This window comes from Manis javanica, chromosome 7, assembly GCF_040802235.1.
Source record: "Manis javanica isolate MJ-LG chromosome 7, MJ_LKY, whole genome shotgun sequence".
NCBI lineage: Eukaryota > Metazoa > Chordata > Mammalia > Pholidota > Manidae > Manis > Manis javanica.
Window position 1 is genome coordinate 54,199,053 of NC_133162.1, and position 18,150 is coordinate 54,217,202.

The following is an 18,150-nucleotide window of genomic DNA, read 5'->3' on the forward strand; positions in this document are numbered from 1 at the left end:
TTCCTTGGGTCCCTTGTGTTGGGAGATCTGTGGATATCCATGGCCTGAGAGACTATCTCCTTCCCCAGATTGGAGAAGTTTTCAGCAACTACCTCATCAAAAACACTTTCTATCCCTTTCTCTCTCTCTTCTTCTGGTTTCCCTATAATGTGAATATTGTTCCGCTTGGAAAATATTCCCAGATTTGGATTGGTCACACAGTTCTCTCAATATTCTTTCATTTTTAGAGATCCTTTTTTCTCTCTGTGCCTCAGCTCCTTTGTATTCCTCTTCTCTAGTTTCTATTTCATTTATTGTCTCCTCCACTGAATCCAACCTGCTTTTAATACCCTCCATCGTGTTCTTCAATGATTGGATCTCCGACCTGAATTCATTCCTGAGTTCTTGGATGTCTTTCCGTACCTCCATTAGAATGTTGATGATTTTTATTTTGAACTCCCTTTCAGGAAGAGTCATGAGGTCCATATCATTTAAATCTTTCTCTGGAGTTGTATTAATAATTTTACTCTGGGCAAAGTTCCTTTGATGTTTCATGTTTGTATATGGTGCCCTCTAGTGTCCAGAAGCTCTATTCTGGAGCTGCTCAGCCCCTGAAGCAATGTTGGGGGTTGCAGGAGAGCGGTACTGGTGCCTTGGGGGAGGAAAGAGCTGTTCCCGCCTCCTGGCTGCTGTGCCTGTCTCCACTGCCTGAGCCAGTGGGCTGGTCACACAGGTATGTTTTTGTCCCAGAGCAGCCGGATATGGATCCCTGCTTTCCACAAGCAGCCGGAATCCCAGTCTCCCCAGGAACTCTGCTTGTATTAACTTTCAAACCCAGTAGTCATGCGATTCTCATGAAAGCACCATGAAATGTAGGTTTGTGCTCCCAGAGCAGATCTCCGGAGCTAGGTATTCAGCAGTCCCAAGCCTTCCACTCCCTCCCTGCTCTGTTTCTCTTCCTCCTGCTGGTGAGCTGGGGTGGGAGAGGGGCTCCGGTCTGGTGGAGCCACAGCTCTGGTATGTTACCCTGTTCAGTGAGGTCTGCTCTTTTCTCCAGGTGTGTGCAGTCTGACACCGTCCTCTTTCCTGTTCTCTCTCAGGATTAGTTGCGCCAATTAAATTTTCTAATTGTATCCAGTTTTAGGAGGAAGCCTTTGTCTCTCCTCTCACGCTGCCATCTTTAATCCCTCTCTGATTCTATGAATTTTTAATAGAACTATCTTTGGGTTCAAATTCAAGCTCCAATCATAGCTTACTGGTATCACTTTGAATGAATTCCTTAATCTCTGTATCTCAGTTTTTTTAATCTGACAATTGAAACTATTAATATTTACCCTGCTAGTATGCTTCCTGTAAGAATTAAATAGGATGTATGTGAAGTCTCATAGAAGAAATATAAAGTAGTGTGCAAATCAAAGATTATTGATCTTTCTGTATGACTTTAGTCAGGCAGCACCTGCCTTGTCTCTTACCCTCTGTTATCCTTTACACATGACATCAGCAAGTGATCAAGAAGGCTAAGCAGATTTTACACAAACACAGTTAAGGCATTTCTGTAAATCAGTTGGAATCACAATCCAGTCTGCTTAAGACCTATACCCATCCCTGTAGTCTTTAGAAGATCATAACCTATAAGGGCAACAATATACTTTAAAACTTACTTAAAAGTTAAGTGTGCAAAAGTTATAATCCAGAGTACATGAACGGATTATAAATTTATCTCAGAGTCCAAGAATAAGGGCAGAATAAAATCTGGTTGCTAGATTATAGCTTTTTTAAGGATATGTTAAATATTCAGAAAAAAACAGTAACATTATAGTTCTTCTCTTTCTTTAAATTTAGATAATAAATAAACATCATTATATATCTTCTCATTTGATATAGTAGTATTTTAAAGCAATAAAAACAAAAGAGGAGATACGTGCCATGTTAAAATATTCCCAGATTAGGAAATTTAGAATTGAAATCTCTGAAAGAAAAACACAGATATCTTCTTCATGATTTTAAAATGGTATTTAAAAATTTCAGCTGTGTGTTATACTTTGTTACAGAGTACAATAAAATGAAATATGATCTTTTAAAACATCATAAAGTTGGCTCTTTAAATATCATATGGTATAACCCCACTAGCAAGCATAGCTTTTTTTTTGTTTTCCTAGAGTGTTCATCTGAAAGGAGTTTTACTTTCTCTAGTAAATGAATAGTCATTTTCTGAAAATGACCTTCCACAAAAGCTCCTGATTGAAAGCCATGGTGAAGAAAGCATTTCTTTCTGCAGTGGTAGCTCATAATCCTTCTGTCTGTATGACATTTCTGTTAAACAGGCCAAAGTTTTTGTAAATAACTTATCTACAGTATGTGAGAAAGTTTGGACTTTGGGACTCCATCAGACGTTCTTGTTAATGCTAATAATTGGAAGATGGCTTCTTCCCATTGGAGGCGGGATCACTCGGGACCAACTCTCTCAACTTCTCCTTATGTTTGTGGGGACAGCTGCTGACATACTGGAATTCACAAGTGAGACCCTGGAAGAACAAAACGTGAGGTAAGAAGGCCCTGTGATGAGATGACCTTCTTTTCAGGCCCACACATTTGTCTCTTCATTCTATCATTAATATTCTGCATGAATAAGGATATTTCTGTATATCAGATGTCCAGTGGTAGAATCATGGAATTTTCTGTTCAGCTAGATATTAGGTACCATCCCCCAGTGTGTCTGTAATTATATGTCTATGTATAAATGTATAGAGAGAGAGACAGATGCATATAGGAAGCTCCTGCTAGAGAAAGGAGGCAAATGCTACTGCCTATGGGTGAGATAGAAGAGTAAAGCTCTACAAGTCTGTATGACCAGAGAGAGGTGGGGGGTCATATTATCTGAAAACCTTCTGGAGGTGGAATGACCATCCCTAGCTCCTCCTTCACCTTTCGCATTCTCAAGTGTCCAGGAAGGTGGGCAATCATAAGGTTCTCTTCTAGAGCAGAACCTCGCTACAAGTCCAGAAAAGCACCGAGAGGACACATGGAGAAATCTCTCTCCTACACAGTTGGTGAATTTCTATCCCCTGGTGTGAATGGAGAAGAGGGTAGATTAGGTTTTATCTTACTAAATTTTATTTTTAGTCAGTTTCGTTCAAAGTGCCCAAAGGCTTTCTGGTATAGATGCTTATAAATTAAAACTTATTGAGTTGGTACTTTTCTTTTTGCCACAAGCAAATAAACTCAGCATCCATGATCACATCCGTTTATGGAACTACTAGCTCACCTTCAGGGATTTCAGTCTCGGCGCCTGGATGTACTTTCAGCTAGGGTTGTTTTGCACTAGGCTATAAAAATAAATTGCAATGAGTCTGGCTTTTAATGCTACAGTTTACTTTATGCTGTGTTTCTCAAACAATGAAATGTAAAGTTGAGCAAAATACATTGACTTACTGAGTTAACTTACTATCCCAATAACAGCACAAAGTATATCTATAACCATAGGCTACTTGACATGATCATTTCCTATTTCATTTATACTAATTTTTCTTATACCTTATTCAATAATCAGAATTTTGAGAAGAATCCTGTATAAACTGATCATTGTCCTCAAAATGTTGACTTTAATTCTGTGTCTTTAATACCTTAAATTTGGTCAATGCTTTACACTATAAATTTTCAGACACTGTTGAACACTTTTAACACAATGGGGTTACAAGAAAAACATGAAGAAATCATGACCAAACTCATAAAAACAATAAATAACTACAGGCACAATGACAGGAACATGAGAAAAAAAAGATGGGTAATTACACCTAGATAGAAATAAGTACATACATGCTAGTATCTAGGGAGATGGAAGGAATGAAGGGTAGGAAATGGACTATTCAGGAGGGATATGTTTTGGGAGGCTGGTAATAAATATGTGAGAAATGCCAAACTCAGCTATCTTAAAAGTCTGTTTATTGTGCCCATCCACAGTGACACCAAGGGGCATTTTTTAGATCAGTGTTTGCCAACAAGTGTTGAATATTGAATAAGTCAATGATTAAAATCTTAATGTTTCAGTAAAACAAAACCTTGAAAAATCACAAGATATTCATTCATTCACTATCTACTGATTAATTATCTAATATGTGGCAGGCCAGGTGCTAGGTGGACGTTGGGGAGCAAATGGTGAGCAACTGATAAGAGAAAAGACACACAGTCCTATCCTGATCCAGCTAATTTCAGTTCAGTAATTTCTTCTGCCACCTACATATTAATGTGAAAGTTTCATAAATCTTTTTTCTCTTATTTAAAACTTATATCATGTCCCAAGAATGGGTTTGGTTAAATTATGACATAGTTGTTATTTTTAAATATCTTTACAGGTTTCATGGTCTCAGACTGAAGTAATTTTATTTTAGTATAACTTCATTGTGTCAGTGACCCAGTGACTTTCTGTACATAGTTTCTGCTCCACTCTTGTGTGTCTGTATCACATTCAGGACTCAAAATCAAGGCCCAGAAAGAACCTAGAATTATTTCTCCCTTCTCAAATCCACCTCCCAAGTTCTGATTTTGTCTCTGGTCCCATCTAGTCTGCAAGAATTGACACTTCAAATGTCTGTCCCTTTTTTGGCCTCAAAAAGAAAATCATGAAGAATAAATTTAATATATGTGTAAAGGACAAAGGGTATTACTTCATTATAACCTACTTAGCACTGCCTATTATTACAGCATTTTATTTTTTCTTTGATTTTAGTCCATAATTTCAGTTGACCGATTTAGGAAAAAGTCGGCAATCATGTCTACATCTCAATGATGTCTACCTCTTTTTCCTCAAATATTTTTAAATCAACTTCATTCTGTATGCAGTTCATCTGTCTAATTCTTATGAATTTACATGGACTGGTGAGATACTGAAAATTTTTCTTAGCAGCTTGACTTGACACACCATGAAATTCAACTATTGTAATTCTACAGTTCAATGATATTTAACAAATTTTTAGTGTTGTGTAACCATCACCAGAATCCAGATTCCCTGAGGCTGTTTGCAGTCAATTCTCACTCCCACTGCCATCCCTAAGCAACTACCGATAAGATTTCTGCCTCTAGGTTTTCCTTTTCAATATATTTCATGTAAATGGGATCATAAAATGTGTAGTCTTTTGTGTCTGGCCTTTTCACTTAGCATAATGTTTTTGGGGTTCATTCACATTATTGAAGGTATTAGTAGTTAGCTCATTTTGATTTGCTGAACAGTATTCCATGTATATACCACATTTTATTTATCCATTCAGTAATTGATACAGGCGTGTACTGATATTTTCTTGCTATTAAGAATGATATTGCTGAGACAGTACTCCAAAGAAGAAATTCAGAAGGCCAACAGACACATGAAAAGATGCTCCACATCACTAATCATTAGGGAAATGCAAATCAAAACCACAATGAGATATCACCTCACACCAATAAGGATCTCCAGCATTGAAAAGACTAAGAACAACAAATCCTGGTGTGGATGCGGAGAAAGGGGAACCCTCCTACACTGCTGGTGGGAGTGTAAGCTAGTTCAACCATTGTGGAAAGCAATATGGAGGTTCCTCAAAAAACTAAAAACAGAAATACCATTTGACCCAGGAATCCCACTCCTTGGAATTTACCCAAAGAATACAAGTTCTCAGATTCAAAAAGACATATGAACCCCTATGTTTATCGCAGCACTTTTTACAATAGCCAAGATACGGAAGCAACCTAAGTGTCCATCAGTAGATGAATGGATAAAGAAGAGGTGGTACATATACACAATGGAATACTATTCGGCCATAAGAAATAAACAAATCCTCCCATTTGCAACAACGTGGATGGAGCTGGAGGACCTTATGCTCAGTGAAATAAGCCAGGTGGAGAAAGACAAATGCCAAATGATTTCCCTCATTTGTGGAATATAACAATGAAGAAAAACTGAAGGAACAAAATAGGAGCAGACTCAGAGACTCCAAGAATGAACCTAGTGGTTCATAGTGACTATGCACATAGTGGATCAGTGGCATCTTACTACACTGATGGATAGTGACTGCATTGGGGTATGGGTGGGGACTTGATAATATCGGTAAATGTAGTAACCACATTATTTTTCATGTGAAACTTTCATAAGAGTGTATATCAATCATACCTTAATTTAAAAAAGAAAAAAAAAGAATGATATTGCTATAACATACACTTACAGTCCTTTGTATGGATGTTTCATTTCTCTTGGGTAAATACCTAGGACTAAAATGACTGGGTTTTATATTAAGTACATGTTTAATTTTTTTAAGAAACTGCCAAACTGCTTTCCAAACTGGCTTTACCTTCTTATATTCCATTTTCTCCATAGCCTTACCAACACTTTTTTTCAGTCTTTTTGATGATAACCATTCTAGTGGGTTCATAGCAGTATCATATTGTGGTTTTAATTCACATTCCCTAATGAGTGATGAATAATGATGTTGAACATTGTTCCATGTACTGATTCATTTATTTTCTTTGGTGAACTGTCTGCTCAAATTTTTGCCTATTTTTTGTTGGATTGATTTTTTTATTACTGAGTTGTAAGAGTTCTTTATATATTCTGGACACAAATCCTTTATCAGATACATAAATGTAAATGTTTACTCCCAGTACACAGTTTTTCTTTCATTTTTTGTCATTTGAGGAACAACTTTTTAAAATTTTTGCTGAAGTCCTATGTATCAATTTTTTCTTTTATGTACTGCTTTGGGTGTCATATCTAAGAAATATTTTCCTAACCTAAAATTACAAATATTTTTCTCTGTAATATTTTAAGTTAATTTTTGTGTACTGTGAGGTAATGGTCTAAGTTTGTGTTTTGTCTTGTATTGTTTTGTTTTTGTGGCATTGTCCCAGCACTGTTTTGTGTCCCAGTTGGAACCTATTGAGTCAGCACCATTTGTTGAAAGACTTCTTTCTCTATTTGATTGCCTTGGCATCTTAGTCAAAAATCAATTGACTCAATATGGAAGGGTGTTTTGGACTTTCTATTGTGCTATATTGCTCTATATCACTATCCTATGACAGTATAACACTATTGTGATTACTGGAGTTTTATGGTAAGTTTTGAAACTGGATACTGTTAGTGCTTAACAGTGTTCTTTTTCAAAAAATATTTTGGCTATTCTAGGTTCTTAGTATTTCCATATAGCTTTATGATCCGCTTCTCAAATTCTATTTTTAAAATCCTGGTTTGATATGGATTATATTAAATCTAAGCATCAATTTGTGAAAAAATGGCATCCTAATATTAAGTCTTCCAGTCTGTGAACATGAACTATTTCATCATTTATTCAGATATTTCTTAATTTCTTTCAGTAATTTTCAATGTATAAGACTTGCACTGGTTTTCCTAAATTTATTCCTAATTATTTTTTTCTTTTTAATGAAATTATTTCCTCATTTTCTTACCTAATATCATTTTTATGCTTTTTATTGCTACTGTAGAAATACAGTTGACTTTGTTATGATAATTATGTACCCAGCAACCAAGCTAAACTTGCCTATTAGGTTTGTAGATTCCTTAGGATTTTTTTTTCCATATACAGGATAATGCCATTTGTAAGTAACAACAGTTTTGATTCTTTCTAATCCAGATGCCTTTGATTTCTTTTTCTGCCTTATTGCACTGGTTAGAATTTCTAATACAACATTGAATAGAAGTATTAAGAGTGGACATTTCAATCACAAAGAATAAGCATTCTGTCTTCCTCTGTTAAGGATGATGTTAAATATAGGTTTTGCACAGATATCCTCTATAAATGTCCTTGATCATTGGAGGAAATTCCTAATTATTTTTAGGTTACTGACTTTATTTTCTCTCTTCCTCCCTCCCTCCTTCCCTTCTCTCTTTCTTTCCCTCTCTCTCTCTTCCTTCCATCCTTATATGGACAATGCATTTTTTTAAGTACCTTTTCTTGTTTTTATTAAGTGTGGTAGTTGTTCTTTATTAATATAGTGTATTATATTAACTAATTTTCAGATGTTAAACCAAGCCTAACATCCTAGAATAAGTCACTTTGTTATGGTGTATAATACTTTTTATATGTTTCTGGGTTTGGTTTGCTAATGTTTTATTAATTTTTACATCTATTCTCATGAGGCATATTGATCTGTAGTAATATTTTCTAATGATATCCTTTTCTAGCTTTGGTATCAGGGTAATACTGGCCTCAATGAATACCTCAGGAGCATCTCTTCTTTCTTTTCCAAGACTTTCTATGGAATTGGTGTTATTTCTTCTTTAAGTATTTTGTAGAACTCACCTATGAAGCCATCTGTGTCTAGACTTTTGTTTGTGGGAATACGTTTTTTATAAGAATACCCAAAGAATATGGCAGTTTTATTAAAAAATGTATATATTTATTTTTTATTTTGGTATCATTAATATAAAATCACATGAGCAACATTGAGTCCCCCCATTATCAAGTCCCCACTACATACCACATTACAGTCACTGTCCATCACTATAGTAAGATGCTGTAGAGTCACTACTTGTCTTCTCTGTGTTATAATGCCTTCCCCATGCCCCCCCCACAATATCTGTACTAATCGTAATGCCCCTTATTCCCCTTCTCCCTCCCTTTCTACCCACCCTCCCCAGTCCCTTTCCCTTTGGTAACTGTTAGTCCATTCTTGGGTTTTGTGAGTCTGCTGCTGTTTTGTTCCTTCAGTTTTTCTTTGTTCTTATACTCCATAGATGAGTGAAATCATTTGGTACTAGTCTTTCTCCACCTGGCTTATTTCACTGAGCATAATACCCTCTAGCTCCATCCATGTTGTTGCAAATGGGAGGATTTGTTTTCTTCTTATGGCTGAATAACATTCCATTGCATATATGTACCACAGCTTCTTTATCGATTCATCTACTGATGGGCACTTAGGTTGCTTCCATATATTGGCTATTGTAAAGAGTGCTGCGATGAAACTAGGGGTGTATATGTCATTTAGAATCAGGGATCTTGTTTTCCTCAGGTAAATTCATAGGAGTGGAATTCCTGGGTCAAATGTTATTTCTATTTTTAGTTTTTTGAGGATCCTCCATACTGCTTTCCACAATGATTGAACTAGTTTACAGTCCCACCAGCAGTGTAGGAGGGTTCCCCTTTCTCCGCATCCTTGCCAGCATTTATTGTTCCTAGTCTTTTCTATATTGGTCATCCTAACTGGTGTAAGGTGATGTCTCATTGTGATTTTAATTTTCGTTTCCCTGATAATTAGCAATGTGGAGGATCTTTTCATGTGCTTGTTGGCTATCTGAATTTCTTCTTTGGAGAAGTGACTGTTTATATCCCCCGCCCAATTTTTAAGAGGGGTACTTGCTTTTTGGGTGTTGAGGCATGTGAATTCTTTATATATTTTGGATGTTAATCCCTTGTCTAATATATCACTTATGAATATATTCTCCCATATTGTAGGATGTCTTTTTGTTCTGCTGATGGTGTCCTTTGCTGTATAGAAGTTTTTTAGCATGATGTAATCCCATTTTTCATTTTTTATTTTGTTTCCCTTGCCCAAGGAGATGCATTCAAGGAAATTTTGCCTGTGTTTACATTCAAGAGATTTATGCCTATGTTTTCTTCTAAGACTTTTATGGTTTCATGATTTACTTTCAGGTTTTTGATCCATTTTGAGTTTACTTTTGTATATGGGGTTAGACAATAATCCAGTTTTATTCTCTTGCATGTAGCTGTCCAGTTTTGCCAACACCAGTTGTTGAAGAGGCTGCCATTTCTCCAATATATACCCATGACTCCTTTATCATATATTAATTGACCATATATGTTTGGGTTTATATCAGGCTCTCTAGTCTGTTCCATTGGTCTATGTGTCTGTTCTTGTGCCAGTACCAAATTGTCTTGATTACTGTGGTTTTGTAGTAGAGCCTGAAGTCAGGGAGCATAATCCCTCCCCACTATATTCTTCCTTCTCAGGATTGCTTTGGCTATTTGGGGTCTTTTATGGTTCCATATGAATTTTAGAACTATTTGCTCTAGTTCATTGAAGAATGCTGTTGGTATTTTGATAGCGATTGCATTGAATTTGTAGATTGCTTTAGTCAGGATGGCCATTTTGAGAATATTAATCCTTCCTATCCATGAGCATGGCATGTTTTTCCATTTATTGGTATCTTCTTTCATTTCTCTTATGAGTGAGTGTCTTGTAATTTTCATAGTATAGGTCTTTCACTTTCTTGGTTAGTTATATTCCAGGTATTTTATTCTTTTTGATGCAACTGTGAATGGAATTCTTTTCCTGATTTCTCTCTCTGCAAGTTCATCATTAGTGTATAGGAATGCAACAGATTTCTGTATATTAATTTTGTATCCTGCAACTTCACTGAATTCAGATATTAGATCTAGTATTTTGGAGTGGAATATTTAGAGTTTTTTATGTACAATATCATCTCATCTGCAAACAGGGACAGTTTAACTTCTTCCTTGGCAATCTGGATGCCTTTTATTTCTTTGTGTTGTCTGATTGCTGTGGCTAGGACCTCCAGTACTATGTTGAATAAAAGTGCAGAGAGTGGGCATCCTTGTCTTGTTCCTCATCTTAGGTGAAAAGCTTTCAGCTTCTCACTGTTAAGTATAATGTTGACTGTGGGTTTGTCATATATGGCCTTTATTATGTTGAGGTATTTGCCCTCTATTCCCATTTTGTTGAGAGTTTTTATTATAAATGGATGCTCAGTTTTGTTCAATGCTTTTTCAGCATCTATGGAGATGATCATGTGGTTTTTGTCCTTCTTTTTGTTGATGTGTGGTGGATGATGTTGATGGATTTTCGAATGCTGTATCATCCTTGCATCATTGTGTGAATACATTTTAATATTAATTCTATATAATTATTTCTTATAAATATATGCAGTTATTGTATTTCTCTTGGGTCTGTTTTGATTATGTTTTTGTTTCATGGGCTTATTCCATCTTATCTAAGTTTTCTTATTTTTTATATAATTTTTTTCCTAATAGTCCTTATAATTGAATCAATTTCTGTATAGTCACCTTTTTTGCCCCCTTTTTGATTCTCAGTTTGGTCATTTATGTCTTTGTTTTTTATTAAACTCATCAATTTTATTGATCATTAAAAATAACCAACCTTTGATATCATTGATATTCTCTATTGTTCATCTGTTTTCCACTTCATTAATTTGTGCTCTTATGTTTAATTTTTCCTTTCTTCAGCTTGCTATAGATTTGATTTGTTCTTCTTTTTTTCCTAGTTAGGTAAGATGAAAGCTTAGGTAAAACAGCATATTCTCTTTTAACATGGCATTCAAAGCTACAAATTGTCCTTTAAGCACTGCTGTCCCTGCATTTTAGAAGTTTTGATATATCTTTTTGTTTTATGTAGTTCAAAATACCTTCCAATTTTTCCTTTGATCTATGGATTATTTAGAAGTGAGGTGTTCCATATCCATATGGGGGTTGCCCAAATTTCTTCCTGTTGTTTTTTATTTTAATTCTGTTGTAGCCTGAGAATACACTTTAAATTATTTTAATCCTTTAAATTTATTGAGACTTATCTTATGGCCCTAGCATACGGCCAATCCTGGAGAATGTTTTGTGTGTGCTTGAAAAGAAAGCATATTTACGTGTTGTTTGGTTGAGTTTTGTGAAAATGTCAATTATGTCAAGTTGGTTGATACGTTGTTCAATTCTTTTATATTCTTACTGATTTTATGTCTAGGTATTTTGTCAATTATTGAGAATGGACATTAAAAACTTCAACTCTGCCTATTTCTTTTTTCTAGTATCAATTTTGCCTCATGTATTTTAAGTCTTGGTTTTTTGGTGTGGAGACATTAATTTTTAAAGCATCTCCCTAATGTACTAATTTTTTCCCCTCATGAAATGTCACTCTTTTTCTCTAGTAATATTTCTTTTTTAAAAATTTTTTTTATTAAGGTATGATTGATATACACTTTTATGAAGGTTTCACATGAAAAAACAATGTGGTTACTACATTTACCCATATTATCAGGTCCCCACCATTACCCCAATGCAGTCACTGTCCATCAGTGCAGCAAGATGCCACAGATACAGTATTTGCCTTCTCTGTGCTACACTGTTCTCCCCGTGATCCCCCACACCATGTGTACTAAGCATAATACCCCTCAATCCCCTTCTCCCTCCCTCCCAACCCATCCTCCCACACCCCTCCCCTTTGGTAACCACTAGTTCATTCTTGGAGTCACCGAGTCTGCTGCTATTTTGTTCCTTCAATTCTTCTTCATTGTTATACTCCACAAATGAGGGAAATCATTTGGCATTTGTCTTTCTCCACCTGGCTTATTTCCCTGGGCATAATATACACAATGGAATACTATTCAGCCATAAGAAACAAATCCTACCATTTGCAACAACATGGATGGATCTGGAGGATATTATGCTCTTATAATATTTCTTATCTAAAAGTCTATTTTGTCTCCTATGAACTTTGCCACTCTATTCACTTATGATTACCATTGGCATGGAGTATGCTTTCAAACTCTTTGTATGTTGGCATCTAAATTGTGTCCCCTTTAGACCACACATAGATGGATTTTGCATTTTTTCCCCTAGTCAGAAAACCTTGTCTTTTGGTGGGATGTATATTAGTTCCCTAGGACTGCCATAACAAAATACCACAAACTGAGTGGTTAAAACAATAGAAATTTATTCTCTCACAGTCCTCAAGGCTGAAAGTCCAAATTAGATGTTAGCAGGGTTGGTTTCTACTGGACACTCTAAGGGAGAATCCATTCAATGCTTCTTTCATGACTTCTGGTCATTACTGGCAATTCTTAGTGTCCCTGGGCTTATAGACACATTATTCCAATGTCTGTCTCTCTTTATGAGAACATGGAATTCTCCTCAATGTGTCTATCAGTGTCTCCAAATTTTCCCCTTATTATAGGGACATGAGTTGGTGGATTAAGATTCATGTTACTCTAGTATGACCTCAACTTGATTACATCTTGGAAAGACTATTTTCACATAAGATCACATTGTAAAGCACAGGTAAACATGAATTTTGGGGGGACATTATTTAACCTGTTAGAATGTGATTAGACCATTAAAATTTAATGTAATTATTAACTTGGTTGATTTATACCTGACATTTTGTTACTTGTTTTTCTGTGTTTCTACTTTTTGTTCCTCTGTTACTCATTTACTGCTCTAAAAATTATTTTAAATAAATTATTTTAATATCTCTATTTTTATATTATTTTTTAGTAGTTACTCTAGGGATTACAATGTATATTTTTTCTGTTGATTTTTTTAAACTTTTTTACTGAGGTACAAAACCACATGTATTTTAAACTTCACATTCTAAGTTAATAGCTCCATTTCTTTTCCACTTTTTTGCTATTATGATATATATATATTACATCTTTATATGCTGTAAACAAAGCAAAACAGTTTAATAGTTATTGTTTTATAAGCTTGTACTTTTTAAAAGAAATTGAGAGAAGAAAAGATTGTGTATTTATTTTACATTTCTATTTACCCACATGTTTTTAATTACTCCTGGTGTCATTCCCTTTTAGCTTGAAAGATTTTGTTTATTGTTTCTTTAAGGAAAACCTGCTAGCAACAAATTCTGCTAGTCTTTTTGCAAAAATGTGTTTATTTTGCCTTCATGTTTGAAAAATAGTTTTTCTATATATAGAATTCTTGGTTGACAGTTTTTACTTCAGTATTTTATATGTATCATCCCATTGTCTTCTGGCCTTCATTATTCCTGATGAGATGTTAGCCATTGGTCTGTTGTTACTTTGTTGTTTAAGAGGATCAGTTTTCTTTTGCTGTTTTCAATATTTTTTCTTTCTCTTTGACTTTCAGTATTTTGGCTGAGATGTGTCTAAGTGTGGATCTCTTTGTCTTTAATCTTACCACAACACTGTTGATCTTGGATCTGTAAATTAGTGTTTTTCCTCAAATTTAGGAATTTTCAGCCATCATTTCTTCAAACATTTTTCCTGCTCTGTTCTCCCTTGCTCCTTTCGTAACTCCAATTACTAATATGTATGCTTAATTATGTTCCACAGGATTCTTAGACTGTTTACTTTTCTCCCATCTGTTTCTCAGATTGTATCATTGATTGTATAACTCTGCTCTTCAGATTGAATAACTTACATTGACTTACCTTCCAGGTCACTGATTCTTTCTTATACCATCTCAAATCTATACATAGAATCCTACTGTAGAATTCACCTAGCAAATTTTCCTTTTTATTTCCCATATTTTCAACTCTAGAATTTCTATTTCATTTTTTATAACCTATATTTATTTAGATGATTATTATAGTCATTTTATTGAGTTATTTTCATAATATTTTTCTTTAATTTATGGAATAGACTTTTCTTTCATTGTTTGAACATTTATAATAATTGCTCTGCTGTCTTTACCTGCTAAATCCAACATCTGGACCCCATTGGAGTCAGTGTCTATTGATTCATTAATTTTTTTCCCTGACTATGGGTAACATATTTCTATTTATTTGCATGTCTCATACTTTTTTATTGAAAACTGGAAATTTTAGACTATATTTTGTAACAGTTTGCTATGCTCAGGTTTGCCCACCACTCAGGCTTCTTCTTGTTGTTTTTATTGTCTCTGTAAATTGCCTGAACTTAATCTGAGGAATCTACCACCCCTTGCAATGCAGCCATCAAGGTCTCTGCTCTATTTTGTTTTGAATTCTTATTTCTGTTTTTAGTATGTCTTATTAGAGTCACACCTATAACTACATATTTTACAGTCAGCCAATGATTTGGACAGGGTTTGTGATCAAACTCTTTATGACTTCCATCCTCTGCCCAAGGATCTGTGTAAGGATTGGAGAGCACATTCAAAGTTCATATTTTCATTATGATTTCAGATTCATTATATACCCATTTTTAAAATTTCTACTGGGCCATCTTAGATCTTCTCTACATATGTTTCGCACACATGAACTTCTGAAGTGTATGAAAGTGAGAAAGCTGGAGATGGTACATAGTATGCTCCTCTCAGGAGACATTTGGAATGGAATTGTCAGTGTGACTAGAAGAATAAGTCTGTTCTAGAATTTCTTAAACCCTTACTAAGGGAAACGAAGAGATGTTATCAACTAAGATTATTCAATTCATCTAATCCAAGTCATCAAAACAGTAGTATTCTTGTCTAGGAGTTTTAGAAGTTTTTGTACGTCAAGCAAAAACTGAGGTTAGAATGAGCACATTCAGCCTTGGAAAACTATATTATCAACCTAAGCTGTCCTGTTTCTAATTTAGAAGTTTAAAAATAAAAGGCTTTGCATTTTGCCAATTAAAAAGAAATTTATCTAGCCCTTCTATGGCTCTCTTACTCTTGGAATCTCTTTATTAAACTTCAAATTAGTCCACCAGTAGCCTCAGCAGGGACTGCAACCTCAAAGTAGCAAAGCTGTAGTCTTTCCCATTCATTTACAACCACGTTTATTACTTTTACTTACCATGCCTCTGAACATGGGACTTCACACTCACTACAAATCAAGTCAGGAGACTTTGGCCATGAAGGGTCTCTGGTTTTGATCAGTCTGACTGACTAAGCCAGCCTTAACATTCCCCTTAGCTTGAAAATCTAAAAAGGTTTATTACTAAACATAGGATTCTGATATCCGTTTCCTTAGAGAATTTACTTTGTAAAACTTGCACCTCTAAATTCTCTCTCTGCCCCTTTGAGATGTAAGTCTTCTTTCAGCCTCCTTTCAGTTTACAGCCCAGGAAAATCTTTCTTGAAGATGTATAAACCATCCCTTTGAAATGTGGTCATGAAGAAGGATAGGATCCTTATTTCTCAGTCTCTTTGGGATGATAGGAGCCTAACTAAATCAGTGTCAACTAGCAAACACATTGTCCTCATCATTTGTTCAACCTTGCACTCTAATGTCCTGTAGTACTTTTCTGCTAACTCACTGGAGTGTTCTAAAACTCTCCTGTTTTGTTTCAGTGGGGATGAATTCAATCTGTCTCTCCTATTGCAGTAGTCTCTCTCCTCTATTGCGATAGTCTTGAATAAAGTCTTCCTTCAGTATTTAACTCTGGTTCAGTTTCTCTTTGACATAGCCTTACTGCAGGGATATGGTAATATATCAAGGAAAAGAGTATCTCAGATTCCCACTGTTCTGAACTGAAGTTCTACCAGTTTTTCATGAATACATGTTTCTCAATTTGTTATTTGCCTTTGGTTGGTTTTCAAAGATCTAATCTTAATTGGTTCCCATAGCCTTACTCCTACTTCACTATGAGCATGTGACCACACAAAGGAGAAATTTCCTATGTTTACAAAATTTTATTTTTATTTTTATTTAGTTCTTTTTGCTTATTGAAACATTTTCCTGGGCTAGATACTTCATTTTCTTTCTTTTCTCTACCCTTGCTTTCTTTTTTGCCCCCATTCTCTGGAGAGGTTTGTTGCATGCTTTTTTGAAAGTTAAATGAATTCTACCCACTGCCTATCTTTCATCCACAGAAATATTTATACTTCTTAAAAAGAAATAGCTAAGTAAATTAGCAATGTATGACTTTATTTTTACTTTTCACCCAATAGATTTGCTGCATTAATCAATGAAATCTAGTCTTTCATCCTCCTAATTTTCCAAGTAGAGAAGTGATACTCACATCTACACTTCCACTTCTCATGGTCTTGTCTCTTTATGACTAGAGTCCATTGTCTGCTTACACAACACTTCTAGCTGACATTTGTGAAGAGAGATTACACATGAAAAGTGGGGTGAGACAATGGGGAAGACAGTTACGCAATGGGGAAAATACGGGATAAATTCACTCCAAAATTCCTTCACAAACTTTTAGTGTTCACCACGGAAGCTCAGTGGTTTATTTACATTCTCTTCAACCTTCTTAAGTAACTTTTACTGTCTGACTTAATAATACAAATTTGTCTGTTTCAAAAATTTTCTGGCCATCTTTTCCAAAGTTATTTTTAATAATTATACTAACATGCTTCTCAACACATTCTCCCATATTTTGTGTGTGCTAAGATAATACTTGCACATGCACACAACAGACATTAATTATTGTAGTGTTAGAGTTTGGCTTATATAGGACCTAAGATTGTGTTACTATTTCTCCTTAGTTTAGATAATGGGGAAATTAAGACACAGAGACTTTAAAAATTATGATCACCTATGACTACAACTTCTACTGCTACTACTCTTTATTTATCACTTACTGTATACCAAGTGCTGTTCTAAGGGTTTTTGTTGTGGTAAGTTGTTTAGTCTTTACTCCGAGGTGGATACTATCATTATCATCATTTTACAAGCTGAATAGAGGCAGGCAAGAGAAGTTGAGAAAGTCTCAAGGTTACATGGTAATAAAAAATATACCTAACTTGTAGTCATCTACCGTACTTAGTCTGTATCAAGTGCTGTTCTACGAGCTTTATATGTTTAACATATTTAGACAACATACTTAATAAAATTATTATGTAAAATCCAATAGCAATTATCATAATCATCATCCCCATATCGAAGGTGCATAGACAAAGCATAAAGATGTTAATTACTTACTCATATTCATGTAGCTAGTAAATGACCAATCTGAGACTGGAGGCCCACATCTTATCTCTCTGGCAAGGGCTGAAGCTAGTATTTGAAATCTGGCAAGCTAGCACCAGAGCTCATGCTTTACTCTGCTTTTTGCTGTCTTGCAGACAAAATTGCACATAAGCTTTTGGTAGAATTATTGAAGTTAGAGATTAGAAGAAACTTCAAATGTAACCATGTATTGAAAAATCTATTTTACATCTGTTGCAAAGTTCTCTCCAAAATTTTGTCAAGTTTTTATCCAGACTTTCTTTGAAAATTCTCACTAATAGAGAATGTCCTAACCCCAGGGGCAACTCATTCTATTTTGAGTTAATATTATTAGCAAGTACTTTCCTCTATTATGATGAAATTTGGATTCTTATAGAACAGATAAAACCCTTTGAACCACAATTGGCTCTCTGAAGTCACAAGAAATATGTTTAATTCCTTTTTTTCACATGATAGCCCTTTAAATGTGTGAAATAAAGTTCTTAAGGATTCTTCTCTAATTTTGTTTCTTGAACTCTCCACATATAACTTGGCTCTGTGTCCTTTCACCATCCTAGTCCCTCTCCTTTGGATCAAACATTTTCT

The 18,150-nt window shown here is 35.0% G+C and overlaps 1 protein-coding gene across 1 annotated transcript in view; it reads left to right on the forward strand.

The window, feature by feature from the left end:
• The window catches only part of TMEM26 (transmembrane protein 26), a 48,048-nt gene that overhangs the window by 20,698 nt on the left and 9,200 nt on the right, over window positions 1-18,150 (forward strand). The window contains exon 4 of the mRNA XM_017654365.3: window positions 2,304-2,524. Within this exon, the coding sequence (XP_017509854.2) occupies window positions 2,304-2,524 (221 nt within the window). The remainder of the gene's footprint in view (window positions 1-2,303; window positions 2,525-18,150) is intronic.